This window comes from Dermacentor albipictus, chromosome 1 (assembly GCF_038994185.2).
Source record: "Dermacentor albipictus isolate Rhodes 1998 colony chromosome 1, USDA_Dalb.pri_finalv2, whole genome shotgun sequence".
Lineage (NCBI taxonomy): Eukaryota > Metazoa > Arthropoda > Arachnida > Ixodida > Ixodidae > Dermacentor > Dermacentor albipictus.
In genome coordinates this window covers 147,372,051-147,397,783 of record NC_091821.1, presented here as the reverse complement: position 1 = coordinate 147,397,783, position 25,733 = coordinate 147,372,051, and the positions used below count along the sequence as shown (strand labels likewise).

The following is a 25,733-nucleotide window of genomic DNA, read 5'->3' as shown; positions in this document are numbered from 1 at the left end:
ATCGTAAAAGAAACTCAAGTGTCAAATGGTGGGATCGATCCTCTGTCTCCTAGCACAGCAGCCAGACGCTCTAACCATTGGGCCACTCGCACGCATAATTCTCTGGTGCCAAAGGTCTTTGAGGCGTTTGGCGTGAGCGTCACGTGTTAGTTCCTCGCATTCATCTATCGTAGAAGCTAGCGTAGAGTAATAAATTTACTCCGCAAATAGTGCTTTTTTGCTGCGAACATACCACTGCCCTCCCCCCCTCCGGCGCCAACAACCAACGGCCCTCCCCCCTCTGCGAAAAATTCTGCGGACGCCCTTGCAGGTAACTCTTTGTGGCAAGAAAATTGAAGTCCAAGCCTACATCGCACCCCCGAATCGAGCCATCCAGGGTATTATCTATCGAGCCTACAACGGCGAATCCCCTCAGGAGACCCTGCGGGAATTTCAGCAGTCTAATCCGCTGCTGCCAGTCGTACAGGCCGGACATGTCTCACAGGCTTCCAGAGTCCCTCAAGTTCTTCGGCTCATCACACATCACCTCATCACAGAACATGCCACTAATCCTGCCTCTCAACAATAAACGCAGATCTGCAATACAGGCCCGATGAAAGCCTTCAATTAAAAAAAACGTGGTCCTTCCTACGTCGCCTGATAGAACCATCTATAGTAAAGGCGGAAACTAGAAAACTAATCACCCACGTGCTCCGCCTAACGAAGCAGCGATGTCAGGTCATAGTACAAACCCTAATTCAAACCTACTTTCCGCAGCACGCGACCAAGTTCATGTCAGACTGCGGAGGCCTCCCCAAGCCAGAATTAGACAGCCACATAGCGGAGGCAGATGTGTATGCAGCGTTACATCAGCTACGCACCACCTCAGCACCGGGCCCTGATCCCGCCACCAACAAATCTCTACGCAACTTCTGCATCCCCAATAGAAACATGCAAAGGTTACTTTAATCACAGTCAGGTAAACCGTTCGACCTAGCTAATTTGCGTCCAGTCTCCTTCACCTTATGTGCAGTGTTAGATACGGACCCTTTTCCCGGCATCCTTCGAGTTCACCAGACCACATCGAATCGCCGCCACACTCAATTAAGGTGCGCAGAAGCGCGTCTAACACGTTCCCGGACCTGTCCGACAGGTGGGCGACCGTAACCCGAGGCGTCGCACGTCTAGACGAGTTGGCGACTCCCACCTCGTGCGCCGCACATGGAGCTATTGTCCCACTGCCTGACTCTTACCGAAAGTGCAACGGGAGCCTGGAACGGTTCCCGGTAGTTGATCCTGGTCCCGAGCAAAGCTGAGCTCTGAAAGCTCGTTCGAAAACAACCCGTCTCCTCCAGCTCAGCGCTTTCAGATGGGGATGCTACACCAAAGCAACGCCGGCTGTAAGTCACCCGTGAGTAAGTCACCGTGAAGCCCTCGGAGACACACCATTTGCCGATTGTGACGGCAGTTGCATACTATTAGGATCGGCCTGCAGTGGTACTGCTCTGCAAAACTATCTCAGCCCGCTGCAGGTGCTTCGATCGACCTGCGGTGGTGGCGCCCTTCAGAGAACCAGCGAGGACGACAGCGCTAACCAACCATGAACTCCCTTCGGAGAACTGGAGACTACGGCAGCGTTAATCCACCATGCGCCTCGTTCGGACAATCGGCGACGGCAGCAGGGCTGGCCACGTTTGGCGCCCCGTGTATTGTTGGTTGATTTTCCGGTTGTTCATGGTCTCTCTGCAGCAAGAAGAGCTTCCCTAACAAAAGGGTGCTTTGCAGTATGTTTTCCTCTGGCCCCGGGATTCGTCACAGTCTGCTGACACTCGTGGCGACTGCAGGAGAAAGCCAGGTCTGGATTTTAGAGGCGCCGGCTGGGGTCAGGCGTGACCACCTAGCTATGAGGACGCACTCAACTCGGATTCTGGGAATACAAAGTGCGCACGTGTGTGTGTGAGCCCTCCTCCTCCAAAAAGGCGGGTCAACTTCGATGACGTTGGGCGCTACGAATTGACTGGTCGAACGTTTCCCTCACCTAGGAAACTAGGCACCAATGGAATGTTTATACGCAGCTGTTGTCGGCTGCTAATGCGTGCTCGTCATCGTACTCGTGAGCTGTGTGCTCGCATGCTGTGCTTCGTCTTGCGGGCTCCATTTGGGAGTCACGCTAGACTGTCGAATTTATCTTGTTCTACTGTAAATATCTGTAAATAAACCCTGTACGCCTACTTCCTCCCAAGTTCCTCCCTACGACCTCCAACCCTTACAAATGGTGGCAGCGGCGAGATCGTCCGACAACCCTTACAACTGGTGGCAGCGGTGGGATCGTGCGACAACTCCTACAACTGAATGGCAGCGGTGAGATCGGCCTACGACTCGTAGACAGCAACGGCAGCTCACGGACTTTGGCACATGGTGACCGACCGGTATCCCGATCAAGTTGAAGGCGACTTGGGATTGACCACCTCTTACAACTGACTGGATGCGGCGGAGAAGGACTGGTGATATGGTGCTGCTTGAGGGGGTAAGCGTTTGGTTTTGGCTGTAAGATTTACGAGGCTTCAATTTCTCTGGCTTTGTAGATTTGAATCACTGGGGATCCTTTACTTGTAGTCTGATTTGCGTGCGTATCGCAGCAAGTATTGTGTGACAGCAGAGCCAAAGCTTAAAGTAGCAACAACGGTCTTATTGTGTTTGACGAGAGCTGACCAGTTGTGGTTGTGTGAAGAGGTCAAGGTAGACGTAGAGGAGGACTTCAAGGAAGCAGAAATTCGTAAAACCATTCTCCAAAGTGACAATGATTTGAAACTCGTCGAACAACTAGGTAAACGAATTCTAAGCAAAAAACGGGAACAGGAAGAAATGAGGCAAAAACAGGAAAAAGCTAGGCAGAGACTCAAAATAATTTTGTAGGAAGAAGGTCTAACAGAAGTAACGAGGTAGTACGTCGCTGCATTGAACAAAGAGGTTCAAGGTTTGGAGCAGTCAATCGAACGAAGTCAACAGCGGCTTGAGAAATCTGTAGGCTGGACGCAGCGAAAGTGGAAGGAAGTCGAGAGCAGATTTTGGTCGAAAGCTGTGAGAAGTAGTAGTACCTGCGAGATTAGCCACACGTTCATAAGTGAACTCAAAGTGCTAGCAGCTAACGATGCCTTAGTGGCAACAGAGGCCGTTAAAGGCTGTAGTGAAAGCGACGAGGTGCTGTGCCCACCGAGCACTGTAGAGACAGCTAGGCCACCTGTGAATGAATTGGCACAGTCACCGCGCATGTGTGTCACTTGTAATGTTAACGAGGTTGTTAACGAAATGTAGAGTACTGCTGACCCGACAGACACGAGCACCCATATTGAGTCAGATCTGCGTGCCGAAGAGAAGTGCCAGCTGGACGATGCAGTTGAGGGTAGTACGCAGGATTGCGAACTACGTAGCTCAAGGGAACACAACTGCATGGTTCAGGGATCGGTGCAGCTATCCACCAGTCTAGGTAGCCAAAAGAAGGATGATTTAGTTATGAATCATTCGGGCTGTGCGCGTGAGACAGCGATAGAGACCAACGAGCTGTGTGCCGACGCCCAGCGTGAGCTGGGCAATGCAGTAGAGGGCAGTTCGCAAGAGTGCGAGTTGCATAGCCCGAGTAAAGACTGCTGCATTGTTCCAGAGTCGGTTGAGCTGTCCGCCAGTCGAGGCAAAGAGAGAGTTGATTTAAATGAAAATCACTCCGATTGTGCGGGTAGGAGAGCGATCCAGGCCGATTATATGTGTACCGGCCAGCTTGAGGCGCGAGAAGGCGGCATGAAAGGGAATTCAAAGAGAAAGTGCCGTAGAAAGAAGCGCCGTAAAGATCAGAATGCGGTGAGTAGTGTAGCGCAGCCAAAGACGGCATGTCTTTGGTTAAAAATAAAAGAACGATGCGGTCGTCGTTGAAGACGTGTGCGCATCAAGCACGTTCGAGCCACCGGTCAAAGAGAGGCCGAGAAGCGTGTTCTGCACGGACGCGGGCAAAGGGCACGGGGCAGTTACGTTCCTCGTCGTTCCGTCGTTCTTTTCGGAGTGCAGCAAGTAGCGCGAGGGAGCGCAAGGTGGCAGGACGAGACGAGTGGATAGGGAGTCGCGACTATAGGTCAGTCGAGTTCCTGATGAAAGCCTAGCGCCAGGACGCAAATTGACAAGACACTACAACATCTTGACGGAGTTGACAGGGTGTCGGTCATTTTGTTGTTCCTGGGTAGCCACAATAGCTTTCGACCCGCGACCACCTCGAGTACGGCTGAAAAGTATGAATCCGTCGTAAACGTTTGGAACGGGAGACCAAGACAGCTTCCGTAGAAGTGAAGCGTTTTAGAGCGCAGCTCTTTGGCGTCCGTTCCTGGGTTTCGCGTCGTCGTCGGCGTTGTCGTCGGCCTCGTAACCAGCTCCGCCCCCCTTTCATCCCGCCAGCGCTAGCAGCGACCGACTGATACCGCTGGATGCCGCTGACGCCGCTAGAGAGTCAAGATAACGTGACTGCATAGAACACCGTCGCCGCCATGCAGAAAGAGGAGGAAAGGGTCCCCCCCCCCCCTGTTCTTGTGTGGCGGATAGGGTGCTCTTCAGTTGCCGACGCGCCGGTTATTTCACGTAGGCCCCGGCACGTCGACGAATACGTGACCACCTTCCCACGGCTAGACCTGGTTCTTAGCGCTGCGGAAGCGAGGGTATCATATTGTTTGTGTCGGCATCGGCGGCGTTGTCCCTGAAACCAACTCCGCAGCTGGGGTTGACTCACTATCGGCGTCAGCGGCATCAGTCAGTCGCTGCTATCTCTTCCCTCCTCCCTTTATCGTGTTGTCCGCTTGCTGCGCGCGCTTCTGCCCCCATCGTTTGCCGCTGGGTGTACACGCCGCCCCCCTCCCCCCTCTTCCTGCGAGTCTCCGGTTGTCAAAGCGCCGGCTCGAACTTAATTCCTTTCTTCGCTCCTCCTCCAATGCAACCCCTGTGCGGTGGCAATCAGAGAGCCAGATCGGTGGCGGCGGATCTGTATATGTGCACCGCCCGAGCCGAAATTGCCGCTGCCGTTCGCCCTGTGCGGTGGCAATCAGAGAGCCAGATCGGTGGCGGCGGATCTGTATATGTGCACCGCCCGAGCCGAAATTGCCGCTGCCGTTCGCCACTGCGAAATTATCTGCCAGTTCTTTCTGAGCCATGAGCGAGACGACCGATGGAAGTCCTCCGTCTGCTGCTGCTGCTGCTGCTGCTAAACGAGCTGCCAGAGCAGAGGCCCAGTGCCGTCGCCGTCAGAATCCAGAGGTGCGTGCCGCCGAAGCAAAAGCTTACCGTCGCCGCCGTCGAGATGATCCAGGAGTACTTTGTTAAAGGAATACGTGTGAAAAATAAAAAAAAAATTCTGTGATAGCGCATACATGTGTTGCTCGATTTCTTTGCCTCAATCTATCGAAAAGGTGAAACAGCTTATTTGCTGCGCTCAAATTTCGCATTAGGAAGTAACGTAATCGTCGGTAATTTTTTGTTTTGTTTTGTTTTTTGAGCATTGGAGAATTTTCGCGATTTAAGACTAAAGTTTCTTTTAATATGTAAGGTAGGAGCTTTTGTTTTTTTGTGTGTGTGTTTTCGTTTGAGAAGCTCAGAGATTTAAGAGATGTGTTTTATGTAAACCTTAAGTTTCGCGAGGTGTTAATGAATGTGTAGATTGGCGTTTTCTTTTCTTTTTTGTGAGTAAACTGAAGCGCCAAGGTTATCGATGAGAGGCCTATGGTAACGCGCGTAGTTAACCTTCTTCATTTTTAGAAGTGTTTTCGACATTTCTAAAGTTAAGGGCGTAGGTTTTCAGTAAGTGCATAATTTGCACTGAGAAGCGTTCTTAGTTCCATTAGCGCGTGTCCTGTGCGTGTCCTGTGCGGACGGAAGGAAGCAGAATGTTTATGACTGGGTCGCTCGTGTGTGTTGAGGACGGCCGCGTTCTGACTTCTCTAGTAAGCGTGCGTGGAACTAGTTATTAAAAGACGCATTTTTAAGGGTTCTGCGGAGTGCGTAAGTTACGCAAGTTTCGTTGTTGTTTAATTTACGTGTCCTGTATGGGCTAGAGGAAGAAACGTGAGTAGGCCTTATGAAACGTTTGCTTACGATGCAAATAAGCGTTCTGAATAGGGACCACAAGGCTAGCGCGATCGTGATTACATACCTGTGGAGTTGACCAGACTGTTCAGTGGCACCAGTACGTGCCATAAGTACGCCACTGCGATAGGGTAAGAACAGGCTGTTCGTGAAGTTAGGCCGCTTAAGTTATGTTCGGTTGTTTTCCTTAATTGTTTAACTTCCTCCCGTTTATTTTGCAACGACAATATCACTCTGACCTTGTCGGCATTCGAGGAGATATGGAAAGCAGTTTAGAAAGGTGGTTCGTACTGCTTTATCAAAATTGAGGAAAGAAAACATCAGGGTTCATTTTGACTTAGTAATAGCCTGGCGAGTCAGGGGTGAAGAGCCTGCGCTTGCACGTGGTGCAGGGCCATGTTGTTTCGTTTGTTTTACGTACGTTCTCCAGGGCCCTGGATCCCGAAGTTCGTCACACGAGGCTCGTCACCAGTACCCTACATGTTCTTTCAGCGTTCCTCATGGCCAGCGAATTGATTTCACCGGCCATTCCGAACTTCCGGGGCGAGGAGGAGCTGTTAGATACGGACCGGACCCTTTTCCTGGCATCCTTCGAGTTCACCAGACCATATCGAATCGCCGTCGCACCCAATTAAGGTGCGCAGAAGCGCGTCTAACACGTTCCCGGACCTGTCCGACAGGTGGGCGACCGTAACCCGAGGCGTCGCACGTCCAGACAAGTTGGCGACTCCCACCTCGTGCGCCACACGTGGAGCTATTGTCCCACTGCTTGACTCTTACCGAAAGTGCAACGGGAGCCTGGAACGGTTCCCTGTAGTTGATCCTGGTCCAGAGCAAAGCTGCTTTGCAGCTCTGAAAGCTCGTTCAAAACAACCCATCTCCTCCAGCTGAGCGCTTTCAGATGGGGATGCTACACCAAGGCAACGCCGGCTGTAAGTCACCCGTGAGTAAGTCACCGTGAAGCCCTCGGAGCCACACCATCTGCCGATTGTGACGGCAGTTGCAGACCAGGTGGCAATACCGGTGGCAAGTCATACCCCGAACATGGAGCCCTTGGAGCGACACCATTGGCCGAATGTGACGGCACTTGCACGGGCGCCTACCATTGGAGGAAAATGACGACACCTGAGCGGGCTCGACGAGTGGCCGAAAATGACGTGACCCCGAGCCACCGAAGGGGTTCAAAGCGAGAGACAGGGAGCGGAGAGAAGCATTCCTTCATTCATTCATCTCTTTCGGGCTTCTTGCCACGGGCCGCAGCGTCCGATTTGCTGCCGGCCATAATGACTTTATGACTGTTAATTACTTCATGTTCTTACTGTAAATAATGTAAATAAACCTCCTGTTTCATCTCTAAATCCTCAACGTCGGCCAACTCCCGCACTCAACGGCAAGATCCAATAACTGGCGGACAGCGGTGGGATTGTCCTCCAGATTCAATAGCAGGCAAACTCATGGAACATGTAATCCTCAATCGCCTAAACAGATTCATGGAGAAAAATCACCTCTGCCCTCCTGCTATGTTAGGATTCAGGGAAGGGCTTTCCACCCAAGATGTAATGCTCCAACTCAAAGAGGAGATACTAAATCACGAATTCCAACATTTCACCCAATCAATATTGGCACGTCACCTGACTAAAGCCTCCGATAAAGTGCGACACGTGGCTATTCTCCAAAACCTCAGACAGCTCAAAGTGGGTTCCCGCAGTTATCAATGTGTTACTACCTTTTTAACCAATACAACCGTAGAGATACACCTCGGATCGGTTAAATTCCCGACTTTCACCCTCGGCAGTAGGGGCACTCCGCAACGGGCCGTCCAATATCCTTTCCTCTTTAATGTAACTCTAAACCCCCTTGCGCAATAATTATCCGCGATACCGACCATACAGCACGCCCTGTACGCCGATGACATTACTCTCTGAACCACCAGGGGCAACAGTGGCACAATCAAGTGCATCCTTCAAAGAGCAGCAAAAACGGTCAAAGAACATGCCTGGCTCAGTGGCCTCTGCTGCTCAGCTCCTAAACCAGAACTTCTCATTCACCCCAAAAACCCTTCCCCTCCGGCAATTTCAATATATCGGGATGAAAAACTCATCCCAGAGATCAACAACATAATTCTAGGCGTCCACATTTCCAGCAACGGTTCTAATTCCATCGCTATAGGTGCCATACGGAGGTTGGTGCAGAATACCTCCGCCCTCATAAAGAGGATTTCTAACAGCCACAGGGCAATGCGCGAAGCAGTCACATGCCGCCTGGTCCAAGCGTTCTGCCTCTGTAAAATAACTTACTCCCTCCCCTATCTGCACCTGTCATCTCTCGAGAGGGTCCAGGTAGACAGCCTCATCTGCACAGCATATAAAACTGCCATGTACAATCGCCCAATTTTTTAACCTGAACGCGCGAGCATCGACCGGCCAGTCGATAAGCGCCGTATAACGGAGTACAGCGGCGAAGTGTGCGAGAATACGCGCGTGCGCGCAATGCACAGTCCAATGCAGCTTCCCTCTGCCAGGCGTATTCTCGCACACTTCGCCGCTGTACTCCGTTATACGGCGCTTATCGACTGGCCGGTCGATGCTCGCGCGTTCAGGTTAAAAAATTGGGCGATTGTACCTTCCTAAGAGTACCGCCTTGAGCAAACTTCTTCAGCTGGGGCACACAATGCAATTGATGAATTAGTCGAGAAACACACCTCATTAGCCATAACACCCGGCTTTCCTACTCTGAAACAGGCAGGCATCTCCTTCAGCGTCTCAAAATCAACCTCCGGAAGCACCACTACCCCCCTCTACTTCACTCCTCCCCCCCAACTACATTAGTGACAGTCTCTACATTCCACGATTAACGAAAAGTCCCCATCCCGCCCATAATTATGACCCGAGTGTAGCCAGAGCCAGGGCGCTTCATAAGCGCTATACCCACATTCGACCACAACCGTTTATGTGGATGCTGCAGAATACTCGCGTCGTCCTGCCTTCGCAATGGCAGTCGTGGATAATGCCCATAAACCACTTTGTTGCGCCACCATCGACCGAGTGGCTCAACCACTCGAGGTGGAAGAAGCCGCAGTTGCTCACTCAGGCGGAATATATATTCCCAGACTCAAAAACGGCGATTCGTAACTTTGCTATGCGTCGAATTCACGCCCGCACCTATCGTATCATACAATTCATACCTGCTCCCAGACGCATAATCATCATTCTTAGTGTTCCAGCGCACTGTGGACACCCCGGGAATACAGCCACCCACGAACAAGCTCGAGCACTCGTCAACCGGGCAGTGGACGGTCTACCTTCCTTTCGCAGCGCGCAGGAATGCCTACTCACCTATCATGAAATCACTACCGCGATTTTCACTTGAGCTACCCTACACCTCACAAATCTATGTTCCAGGCTGAGCAAATCGTTTAGCGTCGACTCCAAACGAGCATTGATTTCTAATTTCATTCATTCTCTAAATCATCAGGATGACGCCTTACGCCATTGCCGTCTCTGATCGAATCCGCGAGCCAACTTTAATCATATATATCGCGTTTGCCCAAACAAACCTACTCCTTCCTTTGAGGCAGCTGAACGACAGGAGAATTGGGAGGCTACTCTGCGGAGCTGACGGCTGGAAGACCAACCTCGGATCGTATACTGAGTGTTTAGGATCGGCCTGCAGCTATTTCAGCCCGCTGCACGTGTTCTGATCCAACCGGGACGGTGGCGCACTTCAGAGAACTGCGGATAACCGGTAGCCACGTGGCGAGGGGTCAGCTCAGGGGAGTTCTCGAGGGGAGGTAATTGGCGGAACCGCCCCATGCGCTTTTCGAGACACCAGACAATATGCTACTCGGCCGCGCCACCCGGGATGGCTCCGAGTTCGACGAAGCTGGCTTTGTGCGCAACACAACGCCGCCCTGTTCTGCTATGAGTGGGGGAGTTGCCGCGGGAACGCCGACGAAGGCTCCTTCCCACGCGCCGGACAAGACGCAAGACAATGTGCTACCTGGGTGCGCTACCCGGGTCGGCTCAGAGTTCTACGAAGCCCCTCTGACGTCGGCTCCGGACCATTACACCTGTGTGTGTGTGCGGCACGTGTATGTGAGCCCTCCTCCTCCAAAAGGGCAGGCCATCTTCAATGATGTCGAACTATGACGTCGAGCGGAGTGCTTATAAGCAGCGATTGTCGGCTGCTAGTGTGTGCTCGTTGTCGTGCTCGAAATGTACTCGTGAGCTGTGTGCTCGCAAGCTGTTTGCTGTATGCTCGTCTTGCGGGCTCCATTTGGGAGCCACGCTAGACTGTCGATGTATCTCATGATCAACTGTAAATAACATGTAAATAAATCCTGCTCGCCTAAGTCCCGACGAAGAAGCTCCTTCCTACAGCTACGACTGCCAAATCTCACATCTGAATGGCAGCGGTGAGATCGGCCTACAGCTCGTAGATCGTCCGACAACTCTAACAAATGATGGCAGCGGCGAGATCGTCCGACGAATCTTACATGGGCCATAGGGATCGCCGAAGCACAAGGACTTTCGACCACCTAGAGCGGCCTGAGGGCGCAGTCTTCCTCTTTCCCTGACCCCCATCCCCCCCCCCCATGATCTGACCCAGTTCTTGGTGTCAATAAAGTTGTTTCCTTCTCCTCCTCCTACCTAGGCAAAGACTCGAGCAAGAGTGGAGAATGCAGCCTTATTCGTATTATTAACAAAAGCGTCATTTGACAATAACATCAACCGCACCATGCTGGGTAGCATCGGAGACGTAAAAACATACGAACGCATGCAAGAGTTTAGAAATATCTCCCCCCTGGCACAACTCGTGTTAACCTTACCACACTATAACACTCAAAAGAATCTCCTGCAGCCTGGCATGAGAAAAAGTATGCGTGGGTGCGTGAAACCTAGGCTAAATTTGCTATTTTAGAGAGGGTAGGCCATCAGGGTGTCCTGTGATGCCTGCGTAGGCGTAACACCTGTTTTGACACTCGTCGAGGTTACTGAGACGGTCGAGAGCTCGTGCGGTGCCAAGGGCCGAACAGACGACGCCCCTATGAAGCGAGCGCCGGACCAATGGCGAAGCGCACTGGAGTCGAGTGGCGGGCGCGGCCAATCGGCGATTTCGGAACGACGTTCGATCGTTTGCTTTTTTGAGCACTTGTTTCTGTGTGGAGGATATAGCTATTAGCCCCGAGAATTAGGAGTGGCGCCCTCTCGCGAGTGACGTCACGGCCAGGACGCCGCTCGCTCCGGCTCGCTCGGCTGCCGCGCGCGCTCGTTCCCTTCGTGTACGCTTGGGGTATGGGTGGCTCGAGCCGTACGTATTGAAGAATACGTCGGCTTCTTTCAGCTGCCATACCTTAACCACAGTTTCTTCTTCAAAAGCGTGTGAGTCGAGAAACTTTGCGGCTTGGATATCGCAAGCTAAGTAGCGTTAAAGGGGTCTACTCGGTTTTGCAATGCATATATGCGCCGTGTCTATCGGTAAATTTTGACTAAAAAAGAATATCTGCAAATTCAACGCACGAAGTTGTGTATGATGCTTCGCTAAACACTTAACATTCCTTTAGTATTTAGTTATGAGAGGCATTGCATTTTACGTGGAAAAAAATTTGGTAATTGGCGTCAACATGTTATCTGATTTTAGAAAGACACTGCCCAGCGAAGCTCTCATCATGATTCCTATTACTCTGGTGTGTTGTTCTATTCAAATATGGCCATTCATTAATGCGTAAAAAAATAGTTAGGCGCGCATTTCTTATGAAAAAGTTTGCTGCTACTTTCATCCCCCTCTGAAACAGGCCTCCAAAAAACGAATTGCTAATGGATGCTAACACGACGGCGCGTCGTGTAGAGTATTTACATAGTTAATTCACAAACACCATAGTAGCAATCACCTGAGAGAAAAGTTTCGTTGTTAAGATCGAGAGCCACTCCATTGAAAGTGATGAAATGTTTCATAGTGGCCCTTAGTAGCCTTTATCGACAATATGGCACACCCCCGATCACCTAACGGTAGCAATCGACTGTCCGTACGGCGAGGCACGCTATGTTCGCGAAACCCATCAGTTCACCACAACTTCGAATTAAAACCATAAAGCATTTTTTTTTACAGCGCCAACTAGAATGGCTAAAGTATTCTCGAGCTACTACACCGCAGCTTAGATTTCCTGTATACAAAAGGAAAATTCAAGCACCTTCTGTCTCACCATGTCTCGATCCAGCGTTATTCAATTATACAAACGGATAACTATTCGCTTCGTCGGTACATAAAAGAGAACCTTGCAGGCAAATTAATTTTGCTCCAATCCAATCGCAAACATTCATAAAGAAAGCACCACAAGCCTTGCATATACTTTCACTTGAGTTCTGACCCTCCACCGGGGGAATTTCGATATCTTCAATATGTCCCATACAACTAATCATTGACGCTTCGACTTCTTTCTGGCTGCAGCTATGCGGTCCAGCAGGCACACTTCACTAAAAAAATTGGGCCGAGCAGCCTGTGTCAGTTCGCCAAACAGATTCGTCATGTATATTCCTCAAGCAGCAAGCACCAGTAAATTTCTCAAGTGAGTTTGATTTGATTTATTAATTTCCATTTACACACACACATGTACAGAGGAGTGGTAAGTTGAGGTGGATGAGGGAAAAAAGTCGCACAGACGCGGCTTGAGGTAACCTCACCCCCTTAGGTACAATATGGCTGCACGGGGTAACACATCAAGCGCCATATAAATTACATTTATATAGTGGCCATAAAACATTGCAGTTATACAATATATGAAAGAACGGTGAAATATTTCCACAATAACAATGCAAAACACACTGCGGCATTGAAATAAATAAATGATATACACTTGGAAATATAGACAAAAAAAGAGGAACATAAATTACATTATTAATCATTAACAAACGCGCCCTAAAGAGGTGAGTTGAACGTGTAGCACGGAAAAGGAAATATATATTGGTACATTCCTATTTGTACTCTGTAAATAGCTGTAAGCCTTCATTAACTTTACTTCAAATTTCCGCCGCTGAAAAAAAAATAAACACGTGAAGAACCGCCTAATGTTGACAAGCAGTTAAAGAAGCAAGTGAGGCGTGTAGAATCTAAGCTCCAGTATAATTCAAATCCCCGTGCTACTGCCGAGCGTTTATGTGAGGAAATGCAAAAATTCGGTATTATACCATGAACTACTCGTCGTGAGCAAACCTATTTTAGCGGAATAAAATCAACGTAACTGCTGTAGAAGTCATATATAGCCAGCTTTGCGACATACTTGTTGCACCGCGGCAGTTATGGTATCATAACTGGATTCCTATAGGCTATGCTTTTGCGATTGTCTATCCGCGCATGAAAAACCCGCAATGGGCTGGTCTGCGTCGCTTCGGCTGGCACTGTAGCGTTGCCTTCGAGAGCTGCATTGTTGTCTAAGAAATTAGCTCTTTGAATAAATGTTCGCAAAGAAAGACGTCGTAAAAATATATTTGAGACGACCACCATAAGAATACAAGCAGAGAGAACGAGGGCGAACAAACGAAAACACCGCAGAAAGCGCCCGGACAACGCCCGAACTGTAGCAGACGACAGGCGCGAGTACTTGCCCTGACGTCACGCGAGCGGCGCTCGCAGCGCCGCCCGTGTTCGTTCTCGGGGCTAATAGGCCGGAGAAATGCGTTTTCAGACGAGACCAAGATGCGACGCTCGCTTGCGCGTTCCGGAGATACTGGATCTCAAAAACATTTTTTTTTTTCGCGATTAACGTGAAATTTTTCGCCACCTTGGCTGATACAATTGTTTAGAGCACTTCTAAGTGGTTTTCAGTTAGGATGTTTCGAAATAAGATTGAAAGACTTATAGAAACTGAAAATGCGTTTTTGAAAAAATCGGCTTTTTTGGCCATTTTTTCGAGATTCGAAAGCCGCGTCCCCCACAACTTTCTGAAAGCTAAAATTCCCTAGACTGCACCTGTGGCCAACACAAGTGTAATGGTTGTTTCACCATCGCACTTAACAAATACTTTTCTCGCGGAGGACAAAAGGTACATACATTCAGCGGCGTAGCTAGGTCTGGCACCCGGGGCCCTTAGCTCTCCTGTCACCCCCCCCCCCCGGGTGTAGTCGAGTGAGGCGGGGATATCGACAATTTTCGGGTGTCTTCAGACGTATATGACATCCCCCCCCTCCCCCCTGCTGGCCCCGTGCACCCGGGGCCAACGGCCCCCCCTGTTGCTACGCCAGAGCATACATTTCCGTGGGCAAACGCTTAACAATGATCAGATCAAGCAAAGGTCAGGGTATGGTTTGCCAAGCTCTGTACACAAGCCCACCTGGGGACTATGCACTTTCTTCCGGGACCCTATGCAACAAAGGTCAGCATGCACCTTCAATGTGTCCAGCAAAGGAAACCTCAGATCTAGGTCACTATGTGCAAGTTTCAGTCGGTGTGCGCTATCTTACATTATACCAACAGGGCCACACAACTGATACTAACCGGCAAAGGCATAATGCAGCTGGATGCAAGGCTGTGGTTCAATTCGCGGAAGCGGCAGTTGCATTTCCATGAAGGCAAACATAATTTTACTTCGATAAAGTTTGTTATTCATGTGTTTGGTTAATTTTTGGGTAATTTTAGTTCGGATGACTAGTCCAACCCCTGAATTGTGGAACCGAGACCAGGCACTGCTAGGAACATAACACTCTAGAAGTAGGTAAAGGCAAGGCGCAGAAGACAAGGACTTAGGAAGAAGAACACAAACGACAAGACGGGCGCCCGTCTTGTCGTTTGTGTTCTTCTTCCTAAGTCCTGGTCTTCTGCGCCTTGCCTTTACCTACTTCAAGCATGAACCAACTAGCCCAAGCTAGAGTTTTACTTAACACTCTATTATGCCAAGAAAGCTACTGAATGCAACTTTCCAGCAATTGGATGCACTGCGACCATCTTTCTTCCACAGATATGAAACTTCCCTTGTTATTTGCCACTCTGTTAATAGTCTTCCTGGAAATTTTCGATTGCCAGTCGACATAACACTAGCAGTCACTGGAAATCAGAATTTATTGTGCTACTGCTTGCCAGTCCACAAGAGGCACTCCTTTGCTTCAGAACAGTTTTTCATGCATGTACACAAGTGGCTTTGTCATTCCAGACTACCATGTTTTAACCCTTGCTCCTTTTTTTGCGACATGGCCGTTAGTGACAAGTCCACTTGAACTAAGCACCGACTCTTCCACAAAAGTCTGGTAGTGATGTCGACATGCTATAGGTTCTTCAAACACCCAAGCTGTCATTTATGGCCTATAAAACAATAAGCAAGGTCACAATGACATTTTTATTAAAATAACAAGCAAGGATAGGCACTCCAATTCAGCAGAAATAATGCCACATGAAAATGTAATGCCCACGAAGTCCTTACAACAGCTTAAAATAAAACTCTTCATTCCAAATGAAGTACAAGGTTTCAAAAACCACTCAGTTTTCGATACAAGATATCCACAAAGATAACAAACTTAGCACCAGAAAAGAATATATAATTCCTATATACATACAAACAGTGGTCTTACTGCCCGATATACAACTGACTGAAATATGTACAGCAGACCTACACACAGTGCATCTACCTTGTAAATATGGTAAACGATTTATGGTCCCAGTTCTATAGGACTGCACGTACCCCTGTCTCACTGTTTCCTTGCAACGTAGGTCTGTGTAATTAATTAACCTACCAGTTTTTCAACTGATGTTTTGGACTAAGATAACTAAATAATCAGTGGAAATGCACCTTAATACAAGCCTATTACTCTCTTTTCAGCTTTCTTGCACTTCTGTACACACAGGCATGCAAAACATACAAAGGTGCCCGATGCCATGCTACGTAAACTTTAACATTTATATTAGAATTACAAACCTTGTAGACAATTATCACTTCAATGAATGATAAGAATGAGGAAGTCAGGTCCCTTCCAAGTATTTGTGATAATTCAGCACAGCACCACAATGACAATAAAGCACTGTCACTAGTTCAAAGCAAAACCCTATTTCTATACATACGGACAACTACCTGTAGTTTGGTGCCCCTTGATTCCTAGCTACTTGTAAAAATTGGAACAGTGATAAAGCACAACAGACAGGACACTATCACAAGCAGTGGACAGAGCAGATTTCTACTCCACCTGTTCACACAATCCAATATGTGAACAACTGGGCCAAAATTCATCTTTTGCTGCAAAAATGCCAGCGTTGCTTTCTGTTATTCACACGACTCTTAAGCTATTCCACCAAGGCTCATGCCAAACTAGACAAAGAGAAAATTAAACATCAATTTACTAAAACAAGTTGTTTGTGCACCACTAAACTGACATGCACACTTAAATTTTATTTTCAACATTTTCACACCACACAAACAGCTATAACTGTTGCGTCACTCATAGCTCAACCAAACGAAATTCAAGGCAGCAATGCATTATTCTGCCCAATCAAATGTCCCCTACGCAAAGAGATCAAACAGCTTTGTGGCTCTTTGGTGGACACCAAGACTTAATTTGGAAGGAACAAAATTGTTTCATCCCATTAAGGTTTAAATGTAATAGAGATGGGCAACAAGAAGTCTGCTAGGCTGTGAAGAATGACCTTGAAAGTGCAGACGCTATGATTATCAGCAGAACCATTTAGTTACGTGCACTTCACAGGGCCTTGCCGAGACATGCTTGGCACAGTCAAGACCCATATGAGAGCACGCACTGAGAGTTTATGATAACAAGCACAAATTTTACTACAAAGAATTGTAGTGGCTTTCTAAAGGTAACTAGTACAAGGAAAAAACTATACAAATATAAGAGAAAACAAAACATCTAAAATTAAAATATCACTACGAGACTACATACCACAACTACACAGCAATATGACACACTTTCACAAAAATATTGAGTGTAGAAATAACTAACTTTACCTAGCAGAATTTGATTGCTCTAATTTTACAATCATAAATGCAGTGTTTAACATTTATTGACCAGAAACTCTTAAACTCGCTCCACCCGCACTTTTTGTTTTGTTCACAGTACTCCGATACACATCAATTTCTTTCGGGTGTGCATGACTATCTATCATCATCATCAGCAGCAGCAGCAGCAGCAGCAGCAGCCTATTTTATGTCCACTGCAGGACGAAGGCCTCTCCCTGCGACCTCCAGTTGCCCTGCGCCAACTGATCCCAACTAGCGCCCACAAATTTCCTAATTTCATTGCCCCACCTACACTTCGCTATCCTTGACTGCACCTCCCTCCTCTTGGTACAGATTCTGCAACCCTAATAGTCCACTGTTTATCTAACCTACCCATTACAAGACCTGCCCAGTTCTTTTTTTTTATCTTAATGTCAGAATATTGGCTATATAGCCATTTGCTCTCCGATCCAAGCCACTCCATTTCTGTCTCTTAATGTTATGCCTAGCATTCTTCGTTCCATCGCTCTTTGCGCAGTCCTTAACTTGTTCCTCTAACTTCTTTGTCTCTAAGTTTTTGCCCCATATGTCAGCACCGGTAAAATGCACCGATTGTACATCTTCCTTTTCAAAGATAATGGTAAGCTTCCAGTCAGGATCTGGCAATGTCTGCCGTATGCACTCCAACCCATTTTTATTCTTCTGTAAATTTCCTTCTCATGATCAGGGTCCCCTACAAGTAATTGACCTAGGTAAATGTACTCCTTCACAGACTCTAGAGGCTGACTGGCGATCCAGAAGATCCGCAAATACTGGACTTGCGCACACACATTTTTCAACCTGAGGAGCTGACAATGTCTGCCAATGTCGCCGCTGCTTCTGAATTTGAATTGCTCATGCCAAGACGAACGAGTTGACGTAATTTCCACATGACCTCCCTCTATGATGTCTTTTAGAAACTCCGGTGTTTTACTTGCACAAGTCGCTGAAGCTACCCATGCTCTGAGGCTGTGCTTAGTGGCCACGGAGCGGGCTAGGTGGCACTGGTGCCTTGGGAGCAGTAAAAAATTAAAGTGATGCAGCTCACAGTGGTGGGACCAAAGAGGTTATACAGTATACGGTGGAACATAGCAGCCACACAATGTGAATCAGCCAGTGCTGACATCGCATGTGAGAGGTACCATAGTCCACAATAGGCGGCATTACTCTGTTTTTTTATTTTTGTAATTTTCTCCCTTACAAAAGCTGTTTTCATTACAAAGGACGAATTCGTTATTATAAAAGCCTAATCTTTCAATCTAGCTTGACTTGCTATTTTCTTTTAGTGTCCCTTTGAAAATATAACCATGACTCCAAGCATTACTTGCCTGGTACTCTTTACTTTTGTGACGACATTACACATGACATTTTCTTAGAAAAGGTAACTTCAGAGGTAAAAGAAAGGAAGCTTACAACTAATACTTCAAGGAAGTAAAAAAGAAGGGGGGAGGGGTGGAGGGCTTTTTAGCTATGAAGGAGGCATAGTCTGCCCTGTTGAACTGGCAGCCCTAAATCCATGCTACTTTTTACGATGCGATAGGGTCTGTGCAGTTGTAGCCTGTACAGTGCACGAGGGACAGAACACAGCTCCCCTCCAATGCTGTATATTTTTTATCCTTGCAATCGCAGAAAAACTACAACAATATCACTTTTCTTCACAACTTTTTTTTTTTACGCTTCAATACGTGCATATAGAACTGTTGGTACATTGCAAGTCCTTCTAAAATTTAATATGAAGCTTATTTCCTATATTTCCACACTTTTAGTGACTAAAAGATGGAGATCACACTAATAACAAGAAACATTTGCTCTCTATTTAGAGTATGTGCAAACAGAAGTAGTCCCAACTTAAAATGTAACACCCCCTCTTCTTGACAAAACCTTTTGCGTTCAAGTCTTACAAGCGTAGCAACAAAGAAGAACAGTTTATAAGGCTTCCCCATTACGATATACTTTATACTATAGCAAGGAGCTGAGCATCCAAACAAGCACAATACACTTAACGAAGAAACTGTGAAAGGTCCACACAAGATTTATAGAAGTATTACAAGCACTTTAATTTAACAAAACGTAACAGGGATTGAAAACAAGGTGGGAAAAAAAATACAAGACAGTAACCCGTACATCTCATGCCATTTTCAATAAGGAACACATCAAACCTTATAATGCCCAAACCTCGCACAACCTACTTGCCTTCCGTCTTGTAGTAGTCTTTCTATAGTCATACCACTACATAGGGCACATCTAAAAGGGCAAAGTTCGCTGAGTGAGTCATGTCTGAAAACAACTCATTGTGGTACCAGTATCGTATCAACCCAGTGACAGAAGATGCTAGAAGATAGCATTAAAAGAACATCAATAACAGTTGTTTAAAAACAGACATTTTCTGCATAGATGCACCTACTGTCATAATTTCAGCACGGCCATTTTAGGGCATCTGCTTTTGTGCTAAAGGAAGACTTGAATACCCAAGCCTTTTCCCCTATAACAACAAAATGGAATGAATAAATTTCTTATGCGCTCCTACATATCAACCTTGAAAGAAGCTATACCAAATTAACTGCAGTGCGCGTAGGATGTCATCAACACTGAGACAGGTCAGCCGAGTGAAAAGCTAACAGTCGCCCAAGTACATGCGTACAATAGGTTCACCTGCAAAACTGAAAGCAGCATTGATGTCGCTCTATAACCCGAACTGCAACACACTTCGCCTCACAAAATATCCACCAGTAGACCATCAAACAAGCCCTTATGTTCCAGTGTAACAAGATGATAAGCTTCAAGTGGGGGTGGGTGGGAACACTATAGTAAACGACAACACTAAAATCACTGTCCAACTCAACGAAAATTTGTATAGAGATGCCAGAAAATTATGTTTGCTTATCTCCATGACATCACGGCGGAGATGAACTCCTTTCATTAAACCCTAATTTACAGTGCTTCTAGGTGTGGGCAGCCATCTTTTGCCAGGGAACACGGGAACTGGAGGAAAGAACGAAACTACAACCGCGATAACACTCAACCTCTTCTTATCGCATGCTCACTGCCAGGGTCTGCTCGCCATCATAGGTCTTAGGATACATACAACGTGCTTCACACGTCATCATTTTCCTTAAGGACACCAAAGGCAAATATTAAGTCAAGCTAAAGTGACACAATACTGCTTGATCAAACATTATCGGGAACAGAGCTTTAGTAAACGATAAATTGACGTAGATGGTGAACACGAATCGAGACTCTACTAGGAGATACTAGTACAGTTAAACCACAGTATAACAAAGTTGGTAAAATCGGCAATTTGCTTCATTATATCAAAATTTCATTGGACTGAAATTCCACCTTTTATGGAAATAAGTAGTCACCAAACGATTTTTCTTCAACAGAAAGGGGCCGCAGAGTTATTCGAATTATCGGGCAATCGAAAAAAGCTAATTTGAATGAGAAAACAATTCATTTTGATGAATTTGGGAGTCTGCGACAAATGATATGGTTTCATACCACTTCTATGATATCTTCACATTGGCGGTACGAATTAAGCAAAGCCAGCCACGTTTTCATGTGCACTCCACCACCGTGGCTGATAGCGTCACCCACTGGTATGATGCTACAGTAAAACCTCGTTAAACCGTACCCGCTCAAACAGTAGTTTCGTTTTAAATGTAGTAAAGTCAAATCCCCGACTCAACAGCCATTGAACATAATGTGTTTTGTATCCGCATAAACAGTACCAGCTTATTGCGTACGCATCGGTTAAAATGTAGCGTTTCCACTTTTCGTCGCGCAAACACGGCGGTGCGTTGTCTCCAACGGCGGCCCGGCAGAACAACAAGCCTCAGAGATCGAAGCAACGGCCTCCAAGCGCCCTGTGCGTTTGCGCATGAAGCCACATCAACATCAACATCATTTCGACTCCGTGCCAGAGAGCGATGTGGCGTCGTGCAAGCGAGGACTAGTGCCATGCCAAAGCTCAGATAAAAAAGACGCCGGGTGCTCAGCATAGAAGAAAAATTAGACATCGTCCGTGCTATCGAACGTGACATGAAGTCGGCACTGGCATGCAACAGGGATCTGCTGTTGACTACAGTGTGCGGCATTTGATATGCGAAGTTGCTCGACAGCGCTGCTGCGACTGCAAAGAGATGTCGGCTATGAGGTTCGACTTTTCGCCATCGTTGCCTCTGTTGTTGCCAAAGTGTCAACTAGCGACAGTGATGAGGACGACACGAAAAGTGACAGCACAGGTAATTCAGGCCCGACAGTAACAGAAGCTGCGCATTACATCAGTCTCATGAATGCAATCATTGCGACGAGAACGGGCGTGATAATGTAACTATTCCAAACGAAAAGTATTCTGAACTCCGGCACCCGGCAATGAAAAAGGTGCCCTGGGACTTCTGCAGCACTACTGCGCACGTGCACGGAGAATACGTAATGCCAACGAGGAATCTGCCATGCGAGTGTTTGCCAAGAAGAGGGAGCTGGCTGAAAAGCTGGCACACAGCTTCAGTAAGTTTGAGGCCGCTGTCGTCGTGCTAGGCCGCTGTGGCATCAAACGAAAATAACACTTTTGTTGCGCGAAGTGAATTAATACTGCATGTTTTTTTCCCCTTTCAGCGCACTCTCTCTGAGTTCCGTTTTCGACAGGTAAGTGGGCGAGCTGATGCTATTTCGGGTAAACAGTACTACCGTTTAGTACGTACTTTTTCCGAGCTCCGGCCAACTACGTTTTAACGAGGCTTCACTGTATTGTGAAAAGCACCGGTAGGGGGGAGCGAAAGTTCGTCTGCCTCTCGCACCAACAGGTGACCAAAACTCGAGATTACGCAGCCACTAATACTAAACGCGTGTGAAGACCGCTTACACGATGTCATGCCATCTCGGCACGCCCACTCTTTGCACACGCTGATTACCTCTAAAGCAGAGTGCGCGGCTGCGTATGTGCTCAGCCATGCTTACAGCCATGCGCAGCCACTGCCAAGGCGCGCGGCAGAAATTGAAGCACGCGCCAACTTACGCTGCCCCTTACGCACCCTTGATCGAGTTACCGCCAACTCGCTCCCCTCCCCTTTTTTTACGTTTGCTCGCGCGGGAAGGCGACACTCCTGAAGCCACTATCTTTCTGGTCCCACCTTCGCACACTTTCACTCGCACCAAAAGCAAACAGAGCGTGGGGTGCGACAGAATTTTATCGCACATGGACTTTGTACAGAGCATTATGGGGCTCCACTTCGGCAGCCACTCGTGTCACGTGGCGCACGATTTGTGCGTTTGCAAGTAGCCGCTTGTAAACCAAGGATTTGACCATCTGCATCTGCGGAAGTTTCTATTTCTTGTCTCGGCATTCCTTTGCGGCGGCAGTGAAATTTCGTTATACTGAAATTGCATACATACTTCATTACATTGAGGTTCTAAATACATAGATTCTATGGACAAGAGGTTACGAAAAGTTAAATACTTTGTTATATCGACGTTTAACAGGCCAATGATGTCATAATGCCTCATTATAATTGTGTCACTAGGGCTCAAACATTGATAATAAAAAAAATCATTGCATATCATACAGAAGAAATTACTACTTGTTTACTTCTATTTAATTCTTAGAAAAAAGAACTCATTTACGTTACCCTTGAAAATGATGCAGCTATTATAAAGGTGTCATTTTTGCTCAACTCTGCACTGCCTGAACTTTCAGATTTTGGTATTTTCAGTATCACATTGTGCTCTGCTGGTTTTGCTGGCTCACGAAGCTCATACTAACTGCAAATAGCAGAAAATTCCATGTCCATGTCATGTTTCTGGGCGGTTTCTGGCCGTGCTTCTGTGTTTTATGCAAAAAGCCATAGTGCCAGCTCTCGGGCACCATTTTACCCGTTGACAGCAGTAAAGGGCAGTGATGACGCATGCAGTTTCACGTCGCCTCACTTGTGGCGAGCGATTTGCACAGTGCTAGAGGAATGTAGCCCCTTAATTGCGAGTTTCTGTGGAACAAAAGAACTAAGCTGGCACAAGACAAGCACTGCAAGGTTTCTGTCCATGTCGACTAAATATATGCCGTTAGTGTGCCCTTACAGTGCTTGGGATTCTGAGGCGTTACGTTGGCACATACAAGTGTACATACAGTGCCAGAAGGCTAGTTTCTATTTAATGACTAAAGTACATCAACTTAGATTTTATCTTTTAAACTTGTTCAATTGAGCCGCACAAACCCACTTATGACACTGCATAGAGAAATCACTGCAGCCTTCCCCACTCGCAAAACTTTGGTGAGACAAGGGATATATGAACCAGCAGTCAAATTAATATGAATGCCGCAACTGGTCTTTTGCTAACGTCCGCTCTGTATAACAATACATCAGCAGAATTTGCGCACTTCACTGGGCACAAGCTTACATTTTACCGGACTTCACTAAACTGAATTTCCTATTCAACTCAATATATCACAGGAAAATTTTTTATGCTGTAACTTACTCGGCAAGTCGGGGGTTTCCGACCTTTTAGGCTTAGTTCTCTTCAAGCGTTAGTTTTAGGATTTGAAGTATCTAACAATTCAAAAATATTTGGCTGAGAAGTGTACTAACATGACACAAATATGGCTTACATAGCTTGCATGGGGTCACTTTTCTGAAGAAACAGTGCATCTCCTTCAAGAGGAACATGATTAGGCGGCTTGAGGAATTCCCACAAACAGAGACCAGCTCTCTAAGCGAAAACAGTAAAATCGCAAAAACAATAACAAAAGACTATTAACAAAAAATTTGTTCATAATCCTCAGCCACCCATAGCAAAAATTTCAATTGAGCATAAAAAATAATCCGTTTTGTGTAGACTCTACATCAATGTTTTACCTGACCAATGAAGTGATCTTTATGTGATGTTTTCACGTTACCCAAAAATTTCTATGCATCATAAGAATGGCTATAAAAAGAAGTCATGGGGCTAGTCACCATATACAGGCAAAAATAAGTCTGCTCCTTGAAGTACACGATTTGTTTTAATTCAAGTAATTTTATTTAACCTAATTCAGTCACCACAACCTCTGCTACAGAGGCTGACTGTGTTAGAGTTGAGAAGAAAAATCTATGACAAAATATTAGCATTTTGTTAAACTCTAGCAGGTGAATGACATTGGGTGGTGGTGTGCACAACCCCTAACAGCCTCAGTTAGCCTTAAGGACTGCAAATCATAGCGTCATAAAAGCAGATGACAAACAGTAATGTCCATTGGTTGATCTCGATCAGGCATTTTTGCTTCACCACAGAATCCACTTTCTATATGTCAATGTGAAGTGGAACCAAGTTTAGCACTTACTGCACACTGGTCTGCACCTTCACACAAATGACTGTATGAAGGCATGGATTAAAGCCAGAAGTTCAAGATAGAATCATGTCACTTTCACTTCCGATAACCTTGCGTTGTTTTAGCATTCTCAGTAAACATTAATGCAAAACGTCGCTTTGGAATGCTGGCTGCACTTTATGACACTATGAGGCTCACTTCAACAGTAAGAGCAGTTAGTATATGTGAAATGATCTTGACACTTTTTTAATCGCAGAGAAGCAGACTCAGTGTAAGCTGTACTGTTTCCAAAATATGCCAACATTATTTTGCATTCCAAATGGCAGATTTAGACCAAACTCGGATTACTCAAGTTGGTTCTCCAGATCAACCACACATTCATAATCGCAGATTAACTTCATGACAGAACACTCGTAGCAGCAACGTGGTGAACAATGGAAGGAAAAGATACAAGTGCACAACAGTGACCCGAAGGAGAAGGTGCTTGAAGTTCCCAAGCAAGTTCCAGAAAAGGGCCAAAATACACACGCACCGCACACGACTGTTAAGGCCGTTTACGAAAATACAATCTATCTATCTCTCAAGCATAGCCATTTTCAAAAGCTTCATATTTAGAACTAAATAGTTCAGACTTCAATGTAGGCCAAGCAGTGACTTTCATACTATGCGATAAAAAAATTGTCATCTGAGTGCGAACTTGATTTTGCGCATGGCCATTTAACACCCACAGTTACAATCATCCTTTAGCAGAAACTTCCTAGCCGAGACACGTACACATGCCCATCTTCTGACCATTCTTTTATGCGCCTCCGATCATGCACAGTAAGACTGTGAGCAATTTTTGCACAAGGAAACAATAAAATATTGAAGTGGTGGTATAAGTCTAGGTTTGCTACACTAGAATGTAGAAAAGTGTTTGCAACTACGATCTGCCGCATTTGGCATTTAATTCCTCGCTCAAGTGAATGCTGATTGCAATAATATTAAACACAGGCCAATGAAGGTGCTGTGGTTTTAAACCAAAATGAAGCATACTAGCATCTTATAGCAAGCCTTTCACAGAGCAAGCCGATGTATCATTTTTCTCTGCTCCCGCTCTTCTCTCTCCTTCTCCTCAGCCAAGGCACGATTTGTCTTCTCAGCTGCATCTGCTCCACGACAGATCTTCGACACAATTTCATTGAATTGATCAGGTTTGTCAGCAAAGATGTGATGGCCAGCACCATCAATGATCTGCAAGGGTACAAACAAAAGAGTAAAAGCAAATACAAAGGTCAGAACACCTATAACATTGTTTTTCAGTGTTTTTTTACATTGTTTTTACTGACAAATGAATGCACACAGAAAAGAATTAAGCAATAGCTCCAGGGA

At 46.7% G+C, this 25,733-nt stretch overlaps 1 protein-coding gene across 4 annotated transcripts in view; it reads right to left on the bottom strand.

The window, feature by feature from the left end:
• Positions 1 to 15,399: 15,399 nt before the first annotated feature.
• The window catches only part of LOC135911017 (1-acylglycerol-3-phosphate O-acyltransferase ABHD5-like), a 44,002-nt gene continuing 33,668 nt past the window's right edge, over positions 15,400 to 25,733 (bottom strand). For all 4 annotated transcript variants that reach the window (XM_070527177.1, XM_065443095.2, XM_065443098.2 and 1 more), the window contains one exon: positions 15,400 to 25,595. In XM_070527177.1, coding sequence (XP_070383278.1) covers positions 25,419 to 25,595 — 177 coding nt within the window. In that variant the 3' untranslated portion in view covers positions 15,400 to 25,418. The remainder of the gene's footprint in view (positions 25,596 to 25,733) is intronic.